We start from the raw sequence: 13,866 nt of genomic DNA on the forward strand, positions 1-13,866 counted from the left end.
TGGTTCCAAAAGTGGCATTATAGTGTGAAGACACTATAAACTGCTCTCTCTTTCTCAGAAGTCTCTTAAAACAGACTGGAAATAATGGAAAAATATTCAGTACCCCCTATGTAATAACAAAAATATTTCTGTTGACTACTTTTTGCCCAAAGTGATTAAGGACAAAAAATAGGAATTCTTGTTGCTTTATTATTTGATAAACTGCTAGTAAGTTCCCATTAGAAGTTCTTTAGATATTATACCAAGTTGTCTTGGTCTTCTGATCATATATATACACACACATATATATATGCATCTTTTTTCAAGTAAAGAAATGTTTAACAGATGTAAACTATTTATTGAATATTTGCCACCAAATATTGTTAAATACATTATCTTGCAGCATATCGCTTTCAAGTTAAAATGTCAGAAACAAACACCAATATTTACAATTCTTTTAAGGAATGTTATATAATGACACATTAAGGCGTAAATTCTTTTGGCTTATAATTCTTAAAAGAATGATAATAGCAAAAGTGATGCAAAATCTTCAGTGTGAGATTATGATTAAGCTACATTTTACAAAAATATGGTGTAAGATGGCAATAATCCCATTCAACATCCTGGATTAGATCCCTTCAGGAGGGACTGATAATTTATACAGTCAAACTTTAAAATTTACAGATAAAGGCAGTTTAATACTGCCACTGAGAAGTACATCTCTTAACATATACAACTTTCAGGCCACAGTTTTGAAGGTCTGAAGTATCAAGTTGGTTTGATGAATTAGTCGGTTGGCACTTATGAACACATTTATTGCCCTGTTTAAAAAGAAAAAGAACATGCATTAATTTCACCCCCCAAATTCACCCTTTCAAAATAGTTATCCTTAATGACATGTATCAGTAGCAACAAAATCATTTGGGAAAATAAAAACGTTAGGAGTATTAAAAACTTTCATTCTAGTTTGGGATTTAATGGTGTTGTAGCATTTCAAACTATAGGGTCTAGGAATTACTGCCCCCTGGTGGTTCTGGCTGGCAAGAAGGTGTTGGAGGGTTGCTAATGATAGGAGTCAGTCCCTCAACAATCAAGAAAAGTTCATTCACAGATCAAATAACAAGTCAAATAACTAGCCAAAGGAGGATTCAGATGTGATCTCTTGCTGTGGTTTCAGAGAAGTCAACAAAATCTGGAAAAGTATTATACTCACTCTCAAGGTCTGAAATTCAAAAGAGCCTGATAAATATTTAAGAAAAATTACTTCTAATCTGATTTATACCAACTTTTTCTTCTTTCAAATTACAATTAATACACTTTTGAAATAAAATAAGCATGAGGTTTCAACATCTAGGACCTGACAATGTACAATAATACACTCCTTAAAAATGTTTTATGCTCCATGATATTCTTTTTTTAATATTTATTTTTCAGTTGTATTTGGACACATACACTTTATTTATATATTTATTTAATGTGGTGCTGGGGATCAAACCCAGGACCTTGCAAGTGCTAGGTGAGTGCTCTACCACTGAGCCACAACCCCAGCCCCCCCACCATATTGTCTTAATGGTCCATCATTATGTGAACTGGAACACAAAACTGATGCCCTAGTCCTACAGTGCAGCTTTACTGATTTCTTAGCAAAGTCAAGATTTGTATTTTTATCCCAGACATTTCTCAAAAAAGAAGCAGAAATTGATTAGATCAATCAAAGCAAATTCACCCCTACTATTAAAAAATGACTTAAAAATATAGTTTTCCATTTTCAGAAAACAGGTACAAAACTTATACATGTTATTCATACATAAAAAACTGGAATTTAAAGAAGCTGCTCAATTGAAAAAAAGTATCAGCAAGAAGCTGAATAATATATGACACAGTAAATAAATTCAGATTATTGAAAAGTAGGTTCTAGGGGGGCTGGGGATATGGCTCAAGCAGTAGCATGCTTGCCTGGCATGCGTGAGGCCCGGGTTCCATCCTCAGCACCACATACAAATAAAGATGTTGTGTCCGCCGAGAACTAAAAAATAAAATACTAAAAATTCTCTCTCTCTCTTAAAAAAAAAAAAAAAGAAAAGTAGGTTCTAAATTTCTACCCTTCAATGTGCTTATTCCGTAATTCTTATTAATTAATTAGAATAAGAAATAATGATGCCATTGTGAAAATTAATCTTTTAATGTTTTTGGTTATTTGAACTTTGCACAGGAGATGAAAGAAAAAGATAAGTTTATTTTCAGATTAAATCTAGTTTACAAAATGAAGTCATTAAGAAGCATTTCCTGGGGCTGGGGTTGTGGTTCAACAGTAGAGCGCTCGCCTAGCCATGTGGAGGCCCTAGGTTCGATCTTCAGCACCACATAAAAATAAAATAGAGGTATTGTGTCCAACTACAACTAAATAAAATATATATATATATATATATATTTTTTTTTTTTTTTTTAAAAGGAGCATTTCTCAGAATTATGGAATAAAATCCTTATAAGTAAAATCACTAATATGATATACTGTATAAGATAAATGTAAATATTTCAACCTGTTTGAACTGTTAAAACTGACTGAAAATTAGAATTACAGTGCATTTCCTTATTTTAAAATATTACTACAACAATATCATAATGGTCTGGTATGTACATAGGGACTTAAAGCTCCAATGAATCAAAAAGAATAGGTGTTTGAGACCTTAAACACTGTTAGAAAACAGGCTTGTTCACAAAACTCCTAGCATTTTACTTCAAATACAAAGAACTATCCATATGAAAGAAAGCTACAGAAAACATGTCTTGCCCTCTGCACCAGTTTATACATTATATGTAAATATGTGTATAAATGTAAAAACACAAAAACTTCTAGGTTCTCTATGGTTCTCTATGATCAATCCAATATAAACTTAAAAACCACTCCAAATTTACATATATATCTTACATAAAAGAATGATACCGTAAAATCCAATGTAAGCCTCCTTTCCAGAACTGGATCCTAACCCTTGCGGTGTTTTTTTTTTTTTTTTTTTTTTTTATTTCTTTTTTTAGCTACAGATGGACACAATACCTTTATTCTATTTATTTATATAAATATTTTTGTGGTGCTAGGGATCAAACCCAGTGCCTCAGACATGCTAGGCAAGCACTCTACCATTGAGCTACAACCCCAGCCCCCTTGAGGTGTTCTAAAATCACCTGGAATGCTCTCTCACCAAATATCTAGACCCTGGACCCACACTGGGATAAATGAATCAGAATTTCTGAAACTGGAGTTCAGGAAATGGGATTTTAAAAAAATGGACCCCAAGTGATTCTAAAATGCAAACAGGATAGCATACTGAATCTCCAGGAGCTTCATTATCACCTGAAAACTTCTAAGAAATGCAAATTCTAGTCCCCCACCCCCACACCAGATCTACAGAATCAGAACTACTAAAGTTTTGGAACCATTGCTTCAGGAGTTGGTAAAAATGCTTTTATATTTCTAAAGGGTTAAAGATCAAAACAAAAGAATTACATTATGTGATAGGTGAAAATTACACAAAATTAAATTTCAGTGTCTATAAACATTTATTAGAATACAGCTATATCCACTAGTTATATTACCTATGGCTGCTTTTGTGTCACAACAGCAGAGGTGAGATGGGCAGTTGCCACAGACTCAGAATCTAAAATATTCACTATATGACCCTTTCCTGAAAAATTCTAACAACTCCTGCTACGGGCTACATTAATAGCTGGGTTAGCAGCCATTCATTTTCTAATAATCTCTGCCTTTGTCACTAACTGCTCTGAGCATTACCAATATTTTAATAAAAGGGCTTAATTTACATGGTTTTAATATCATATAAACAACATCATCTATTCAATTTTAAAAGAAAAGGAAAACAACATTACTTACTTGCCATCTTTAAAATATGTTTTCAGAGTATCACTGAAACTTTTCGAGTACTTTACAAATTCTTTCTTTTGGTGTTCAAGTGCCTACATTATGAATAGCAAGAAAAAATAATAAATAACAAAGTCAAAAATTAGAGTTTACACAGAATATGGCATATATGTTTCAGAGCATCATTTTTAGCAATATCTATTTAAACACATGTAACAGCATATTTAAATTGAGTACAAACCTAATGGTTAATAACATAATTTTCAATAATCAAATCCTCTTACTATTTAATTCAATAATATAACCAAGTGTAAACAATATTTCGGGTGGCAAGGAGCAAGGTTTCTACTTACCCTGCGGTTCTGGTATTGATATTTCTTGAAGACATTATTCACTGTATCAAGAAGTTCTTTTATTGCACTAGCTATATCCCTGTTAAGAAAGGAAAGAATCTTCAAAATCAACTATATTTGAAAGCAAAATGTGCATGCACGTATAACTAGTAACAAAAGACTCAGGATTATCATATGTATACTTTACCATGGGCCAATGTTTGATTAGCTGGTTAGAGTGGGAGTTTAGTCTCAAAAATTTTTCTAAGATTCTAATTGTCTTCCTAAATCAACATAATTTCATTATCACTTATCAATTTTAAAAGAAAGTATTCCTATCCCTATGTCTTTCTTTATCAATTTTTGATTTACTTTCCAAATGCCAATGTACTGAATTAATGAATTCACATATAATAAATTCAAGCTACCATACTCTACACTTTGGTTATTTTATAAAATTTTACATTTCATGTAACTAATTTCTGCATTAACCAACATTTCACTTTATATACTATTTTTTTTTTTTTTTTTGTGGTGCTAGGGATTGAATGGCCTTGCACGCATGCAAGGGAAGCACTCCACCAACTGAGCTATATCCCCAGCCCACCAATCAGTTTTAATGTTAAAACACTTCTTCAATGGGCGCCTGTAATCCCAGTGGCTTTGGAGGCTGAGACAGGAGGTTCACAAGTTCAAAGCCAGCTTTAGCAATTTAGTGAGGTCCTGAGCAACTCAGTGAGACCCTGTCTCTAAATAAAATACAAAATAGGGCTGGGGATGTGGCTCAGTGGTCAAGTGCCCCAGTACAAAACAAAACAAACAAAAAAGCACTTCCTCCTGAGAGGTGAGTAAACATTACCAGGCCTCTTCTCTCTTAATGACATTTTAACTTCCACCTACCAACTAAATATCTTTCAAACCTTGCTATTTCTTTTGGAAAATATACTTAAAGTAATGGGAGAGACAAGATCCAAATACCCTACCTTAACTTTTCCAGCAATCATCCTTTGACTATATATACATGCATCATCATATTCCTACTCTTTGTGAGAGAAAAGAGATCAATAACTCTCATTTGAATTGATTATCCTTCCTTCCTAACCATGTAACATTTTTCTGAACCATTCTTGTCTTTTATATCTATGCCCTTTTCAATTTCCACATTCTAACTTCATAGCAATTTTTTTTTTCTGTCAATCTGAACTCTACATAACTGCATTCTCAAAAAGTCTCACATTCTCTAAGGGTGGTCTTCTATTTTTTACATCCATTCTCTTTAAAGATTTTGCTGTTCAAATGTAACATGAACTTTAAGATATGAATTAAGACACAGATGCATACCATCTAAAACAATAAATATTACTAATTTTTTAATCACATGTCATTTTTCAGTTATTCATACCTAAAAAAAAAAAAAAAAATCTCAGCTTCACTCTTTGGGGGAAGAAAATAATGGTCAGTGTCCAAGATTCTGTGACCATGTGCATGTTTGTCAGCATAGTTTTCAGTAAATAAGCATGTGGAAATTCAAATAATTATAGGCATACAGAATGTGTATTTAATAAAAGCATTTTAAACTATTATAAAATAGTTAAATTTTAAAATAAATACTTATTCATCCTGTATGTCAAACATTGGTATTATGCAAAAACATTAAAACATTACATATTCAAATAGGACAATGAATATCACATAGAAATGCCATTTATTCACTTTTTTTTTTTGGTCTACAATTCAGTAACAGCACTTCACCAAGGGCCAATGTTTGACTATATATAACAGCTCTTTTCATTTTCAACCAAATTTGATCTTTCTACATTGCTGTGATGTACAAAAATCCATCACTATTTAATAAAATGGTGCCATATGACCATCCTATTTTCCAAGAAAAACTACAATATCCAGAAATAATAAATGTTAAATCTACTCAGAGCAAGGTTCACCAAATTCACAATGCAGCTATCTAGGAATAAAATATATAGTGATAAGAATTTACATAAAATCCCATTGTGTATTATATTTAATGGTCTACAAAAAAAGGATCATAAAAATGTGCTTCCAGGGTCGATCAATAAGACGAACATATTCTTTCTCTATATAGGATACAGGTCAAAAGAGTGGTTCTGAAATAGGGTATTTAACATATGGGAGGAGAGGGAAAAGAAAAGGCAGGGAGAGAAGGGAGAGATTTGCTAGACCCCACCTCACATCTGCTTTTAAGAATTTGGAATCTGAAAAATAAAGAAAAAAAATGAAATAAAAACCAAAAATTTAAAAAGAAATTATTCATATATATGTGTTTTATACGGGAGAATCTGTCTCTACTTTTAAAACAGGGGAAGGAAAGTCACTTACCAAAAAATAAAACTTAAAAAAAAAAAAAAAAAAAAACCCTGCTAGGTGACTGCTAGTAAGCCACATCTGAAAACTATTGTTTGGGACAAGGAGCTAACAAGATTTGATGCATTATTGGCACAGAACTTTCATAAAGGACTCTATTGGCAACCCAGGTAGTATACACCTATAATCTAAACTTGGGAGCTGAGGCAGGGAAACTGTGTTCAAAGTCAGAACAAAGCACTAAGCAATTCAGCAAGACTCTGTCTCAAAATAAAATGTAAAAAGGGGCTGGAGATATGATTTAGTGGTTAAGAATACCTGGATTCAATCCCTGGTATCGAAAAAAAGAAAAAAATTCTATTGACCAAGTCTGTTTATCTTTAAGTTTGGCCTTCAACTTGGATATTAGGCAAGACACTGCTAATGGCTTACCAAATTCTGAAAAATGTGCTCTATCAACAATCTAAAATAATTTATGTCAAATAATATGTTTCCTTATGTACACAGAAAATAATTTTTGTTTTAGGGAAGCAAATCATATTAGTAATTACCCGAGAGTTTGTTTCCTACATGAGAAAACACCAGCACAAAAAAATACTTAAGATGATACAGAACTGGAGTAAAATAAAACTATCCTATAATGATGTAGTTTGGAGCAGATGGATTCTGTGATGAGGGACAGATAAGATAGTATAAGTGAAACGAGAAGAAATTTAGCAATTTGCAGCTATTTAGTAGTAGGGCAACTTTTGGGAAACATATACACTTTCTGAAAGACAACAAGTATCAGATGAAATGTAACGTATTTTCTAAAAAACAGACGGAAGCCAGCATGGTTGCAAACGCCTGTAATCCCATCAGCTGGAGAGGCTGAGGCAGGAGGATCATGATTCAAAGACAGCCTCAGCAACTGACTCAGGCCCTAAATAACTCAGGGAGACCCTGTCTCTAATAAAATACAAAAAGAGGCTGAGGATGTAGCTTAGTGGTTAAGTGCCCTGGGTTCAATTGCTAGCACAACCCTCCCCCCCACAAAAAAACATGGAAAAGTAAATCATGCCACCCCAATCCAAATGATATATATTTATACCAATACCCTGAAGGAAGAAACCCCAGTACTAGACAACTCTAGAAAAACTACTCTGAAGCCATTGTGAAACTGACTGGAATATACACACATAGACCACAAAGAGTAAACAAATGAATGCATGTTTTTTTGATCTAGTAAATCATCAAGTTTCAACTAGTAAACTATTAATTGGAATGCATCAGACTTCAAATCTATAGCTGTGTACAGTGATGAATGTCAGTAATCCCAGAGGCTTAGGAGGGTGAGGCAGGAGGATGACAAGTTTAAAGCTAGCCTCAGCAACTTAAAGAGATCCTGTTTCAATGGGGGGAGGGAGGGAGGTCTAGGGATGTGGCTCAGTGGTTAAGTGCCCCTGAATTCAATTTCTGGTACCCCAAAACAAATCTACAAATTAATTCTATAAAATATCTGCATAAGTTCAAATGTAGTCAAACAGAGGCACTGATTAATCAAAAGAAGTTTGAAAATATTTGCCAGATCATTTTTTTTCCTCATCAACTTTGGGAATTTTTTTGTTTTGTTTTGTGTGTGGTGCTGGATATCACTCAGTTTGATCCACATGCTAGGCAAGCACTCTACCACTAAGTTTCAGATAAAATAAAACTATCCTTTTTTTTCACAATGCTAGCACATGCTGAGATTAGATACTAGAGTATATACTATATATATATATAAGACTTTATGTACATGATTTCTTTCGTTCTCACAAATACCACTCTCATTTTAAGAGGTGGAAATAAAAATGACAGAAGATAAGCAACTTATAAGTAAGAGCACAGAACCACGTGTTGGAGGAATGGAGACTTAAACCTAAGTCTGTTAATACATAAAAAAAAAAAAGTCAGCACACTTACTATTGTCAGGAATCATTTTACTATTTGAATACAACCTATAGCATCACCTTTAATACGTGGTACAGCAGTTCTCTGACACATGCTTAATGAAAAATGTTGCTAAGATAAATGGTTGAGTAGGATAAATACCTTGAATACAAAAATAAAATATTTTAAAGATAAAATAGTAATTGCACAATGTGTTGTGCTTGAATGATGCAACATTTTTATTCTGGTGGAATTTTATCCACTATTAGTCTAACAATTAACAGTGGAAATGACATGTATCAAAATGTACCAGAATATATCACATTGATACAAATAATTAGATCTTAGCAATCTATGCTATTCATACATGGCTGAGTTTAACACTTAGAAATAACATACATATCCAAAAACATACCAGGGCAAACTATTCTTCCTAAAATGATTAGGAAATAAATTTACATTGCCATTACTCTTAATTCAGTTATGCTACCTACACTCTAGAAGATAGAACTATTACTATTTCCCCATAAATGAGACAAAGTCCCAATAAAACATCTATTAATAATAAATGGGACAAAGAGTGTTCTATGGAGAACACTCTTCAGTTCCTGAGTTCAACTTCCTCAAGACTAAAATGTAGCTATTATTAATGTGGTTTTCAAACTGTATCTCCCTAGTGTCAAAAGCTTTAGCAGAGCTGCCCCAGGGGTTCCCCGCTGGAAAAAGGAGGTGTCAAAGAAAAAAGGATGAGGGTTCGAGGCCTATTATTTCTATCAAAATACTGTTCTCTCTCTTACATACTGGCATTCTACATAAAACATTCTTTATTATACTTCTTTCAAATAATGAAAACCTTTGACAACTGCCAGATTAGATCAACATCGTGATTAGAAAGCAGCAGAGAAGACCTCGGTATCAGACCTTGGGAATAATACCTAATTCCTGTGCCTCAATTTCCCCTTCTTTTACAGAAATTGTAATAAGTTAACTTAGGTAAAGTGTTTAAAATAGGGCTTGAAACAAAACGGTTTCTATATAGGTATTTACCGTTATTATAAAGATGGCATAGATCCTATAACCCCTATTTCAATGACCTGAAGCAAAATCTGATAAAACTGTTATTTTAAATGTCAAACCTTCATAGATATGTAGCATGGCTTATCACTAAAGATACAATCATTTAAAAAAAGTGCCCAGGTCTGAGCGCGTTTGTGTTATAATTACCCTTCTTGCTGCTGTTCTGCAGCCAGCCTGCACTATAGTTCCCTGGTAGATTCTATTTTACTTAACTTGTATACTACCAGTAAGAATTTGGAGGTTTACACTTTGGTCAATATGATTCTATTTGTGTTCATAACATGCCACAAAACAATAAAAATCATTAACAAAATTGGTATCTATTCTTTCAATTTACTATTCATTTTAATCTGACATTTATACTTTTCCACTAGTTATACAGTTCAAATTACACTGTTATGCACATTTTAGTCACTGTTGTTTTTAAATTAAACCTTCTGAAAATATTAAACTCTTAGGCCAGTTTTGAAATAAACAAAAACGCAACATTTACAATTTTCAAATTTTATTTTAAATTAATATTTCAACTTAATATCATGTTAAAATAAAAAAAAATCTAGAATATACAGTTCCTTTGAAATGCTATTAAGGGAAGAACCAAAACAAAAAATCACTTACTTGATTGTCTGCAGAAACCTCACTCTGTCATTGATCTCATCTGGGATCTTACTGAGAATCTGTTTAAGTGCTCGTGCCTTTTCATTTAGGTCCTGGAATTCTGGCTCTGGTCGTTCAATCATATACTCTGATAGGACAAGCACAAAATAAAAGACATCATGCAACTAATTCCCTGACAAATTCAGGTCAAAGAATTCTCAATTATGTTCAAAGGGAGTGGGGGAAGAGAAAGGTCAGATAGTTAGAAAAGACAAGGTTGCAAAGAAGATTTATTAGAGTTTAATTTAGTCCAGAAATAACAGTAGGGTTTCCACTTTGTAAAAAAATTAGAGGATGAAAAATTAAGCATTCCCAAGTTAGGGTAAATAGAAATACCATAAAGTGTTCAGAAAAAAAACAAAACAAAACAAATTAATGGGAAAGTTGAGTTTAATAATTTTAAACACCCATACTAAAAATAATTACAGTTCATTATGTCAAATCCCCAAAACCTACTAAAATTTTCAACATATTCTTGAAATCTAACTGAAAAACACAATACCACAAATCCAACACAAGGACTGGGGTCACAGAATAGCAATTTTGAAAAGAGGTTCAACCAGTCTTTGGCAGAGGGGAAATAAGCCTATCACCAGGTTCACGGTGGATCTGGAAGCAATGCAACTCTATCAATTCAATCTAATTTAGGCTGCAAATGCTTGTCTAAACAATGATGAAAGTTTTACTATTAATCACAGAATCAGTTAAAACATCTCCTGTTTGTTTTCTCTTAATGAACATGGAAAATTATACCTTTTTATTTTCTAAATTACTGAGAAAATGGCTACTAATATTAAATAAAACCCATTTCTAAATTGATTTTTTTTAATATTTACTTTTTAGTTGTAGTTGGACACAGCACCTTTTTTTATTTATTTTTATGTGGTGTTGAGGATTGAACCCAGGGCCACGCATGTGCTAGGTGAGCACTTACCGCTGAGCCACAACCCCAGCCCTCTAATTATTTTTTAAAAGCAAAAAACAAAACTACAAAAAAAAAAAAAAAGAGAGAAAAGAAGTCCCAAATATTTGCTTGAAAAAAGAAATGCCGAACTAAAAGTTTAAAATGACAAACAAAATGCTCATCACTTTCAAACTCAATACAAAATAAAGTAACCATCCCACAGAGCTTATAGTGAAACTGGAACTTGTTATATATTTTACTAATGGGGAAAAAATTAAAGCATGCATTATCAGCAAATACTGATTCATACCATTAAATTTTACAAATGTTAGATAAAAACAAAGAAGAGCTGCTTTTCTATTTTATATAGATTGCTTCTACTATCATTACAATAAGAAGAGTAAAGGGAGAGGAGGGAAGGAAGAACCTTTTGTCAAGTGACAATGATCTGGAGAAGTACTTTCAACAACTATAAAACTGAACAAGGCTCTTCTTTCTGATACCTTCTACATCATCAGCTGCCATTCGAAGAAGGGACTCCGTGAAATTAACTTCTACACTTTTTTTCTCTAAAATTTTCATAATGATGTCTTGTGTGAGACCTGGATTTTCTTTTTCAGCCTATAAGAAAAAAATGCCAGTTTTGAAACAGAGACATGGAAACAGCATTTTAAAGTTCACTGCTGAGAATTTGTTGGGAATGTCGTAGACAGATTACTTATAAAACCAGAAGTCTTTGTGAAGCAAGTATGCTTTGTTAGAGCTTGTGTATTAGAAACTTTTACTATATCCAAAGTTCCCAGTTTCCATTTGAACATAAAGTATTTAATATTTAATTATCCATTATACCCTCTCACAATCAAACTAATAACAAAGAAACAACAATCATATATATTTTGGTAATCCATAAAATTACTCTTTTAAAATACACTGAGGATTTTTAGTTTAACATTGCAACTTGAGGATCAAACAGTAACTCATTTCACTGGTACTGGGCAAATCCTTTGCATTTACATTTTAAAAAATGTCAGGAAAACCAAAAATAAAACAAAAACTAGAATTTCTTCTATAGTTTTTTTGAAGCTATATAATTTTCCATATAATAATTTTAATATCCTGTTTAATTTCTGTGGCATAAATATTCACTAGCTTTCAGAACACCATCTACTATCTTTTGCGTTTATTGCACTAGTGAATTTGCATTGGTTCTGTTACCTAGACTCCCTAAGAATTAATATCTTCTAGCCATATGAAGACTGAACATAGAGAGTTCTGAGTTTAATGGGGCTAATTTTCAAATTTTTGTTTTTCCTAGTAATCTGGGCACATTTATTTAAATTAAAAAAAAAATCATATTCAAAGTTTGTTTCCTTTAGGATGCCTGCCAATTTAAATCCTTATTGTTGATGATTTTTTTACCCTAATATTGAACAGCAAATAGAAATACAATTTATGATCCTAATCAGATGGCAATCTTTTTGCTTCCTTATGTGTCAAGTACACTTAACCTCTGCCTCTTCAATTCCACTCTGATATCACTGCAGTTACAGCTTTCTTCTGTTTCTATTGCTCTTTCCATTACAACATCTTGTTTCTTATTAGATCTCAAATATCAAAAACTGAAAGGTCGTGGAATGAAATGGGAAAAGAGAATATATACATTTATCTCAATCCTACTATCATTTCAACTGCTGTGGAACACTATTCACTTTGATAGATTAATAACAATAAAGTGTGTCCAAATGAATTTCATTTCTTTTATAGCTTATGTTGGTTTTTCTGCCATGGATATATTTAAGATAGAAACAAACAAACAAAAAGTTGCCTTTAAAAGAAAAGTTATCCAAATATGGCTTAAGATATGTTATTACAGGATTAACTTGGTGAAGTGTGAAAAAATTACATTTAATGCAGTATTTGGTAGCAGTGCTTTACCTTCCCTCTCACAACATTATTAAATCTACCTCTATAATAATTAACTTGTGTGGTGAGGCAGGGGAACTTCTCAATGTGCTTCAGGAAATGTCAGCAGAAAAATTATATTAAGGAATAAAAGAATTAAATACGGTATGTCTGAACACAAAAGTTTTAAAGACTAAATTGATTTGCCTTCCCCCACTCAATGGCAAATCTGGAGCATTACAAGTCTTACAGAGGTCTTTAACTTTCTGAGTTTACAATGCCATTAATGTCAAAAGACATATCTGATTATGCTGTTTATTAAGTAGTTAGGTTCAAATAACATAATAAATACTATGTCCTAAGCACTTAGTAACCTTAGTAAATAATAGATACACAATGAAAAAAAAAGTATTTACTTCATTCCTGAATACTTATTAACACTTAATTAATAAGATGTTGCATGTATCAGGCACTAAGCAATTTCTCAGAAACTAGATTCAGATTGAACCTGCAACCTCCATTTCCTCTATTACATAGATTATTTTGTGGTGCTTACTTTTTATCTGAGCAGAGACCAACAGTCCACCTTCACAAAGATATTATACCATTTAAAGGAACATAAACCAATGTAATAATATGTTGAAATTGACAACTACTTTAAGACATAGTTCAGGCAGTATCAAAAAGATGCTATCACATTTTGCTTTCAAAAAAATATTTCACGGCACCTTTCTGAATTTGCTGTGAGGCCCCAGGATGCCTGGGCACATAGTTTGGTAATAATAGTTATGTGTCTTCTTGCTAAAGTCCTATTTAAGCAAATTGCTTCTCAGTTTAAAAACTTAAATTTACAGAATGTCTCTGATTGACAAACAAGTAGATCTACT

At 32.5% G+C, this 13,866-nt stretch overlaps 1 protein-coding gene across 2 annotated transcripts in view; it reads right to left on the minus strand.

Annotated features, from left to right (window-relative positions):
* Positions 1-316: 316 nt before the first annotated feature.
* Positions 317-13,866, minus strand: part of Pdcd10 (programmed cell death 10) — a 41,954-nt gene continuing 28,404 nt past the window's right edge. For both annotated transcript variants that reach the window (XM_046422916.2, XM_046422918.2), the window contains 5 exons: positions 11,581-11,698; positions 10,135-10,261; positions 4,210-4,288; positions 3,869-3,951; positions 317-800 (listed from right to left, as the gene is read on the minus strand). In XM_046422916.2, the coding sequence (XP_046278872.1) occupies positions 719-800; positions 3,869-3,951; positions 4,210-4,288; positions 10,135-10,261; positions 11,581-11,698 (489 nt within the window). In that variant the 3' untranslated portion in view covers positions 317-718. The remainder of the gene's footprint in view (positions 801-3,868; positions 3,952-4,209; positions 4,289-10,134; positions 10,262-11,580; positions 11,699-13,866) is intronic.

The sequence above is a fragment of the Marmota monax genome, unplaced genomic scaffold, assembly GCF_021218885.2.
Source record: "Marmota monax isolate L192 unplaced genomic scaffold, Marmota_monax_Labrador192_F-V1.1 WCK01_AAM20220418_F8-fsc00110, whole genome shotgun sequence".
Lineage (NCBI taxonomy): Eukaryota > Metazoa > Chordata > Mammalia > Rodentia > Sciuridae > Marmota > Marmota monax.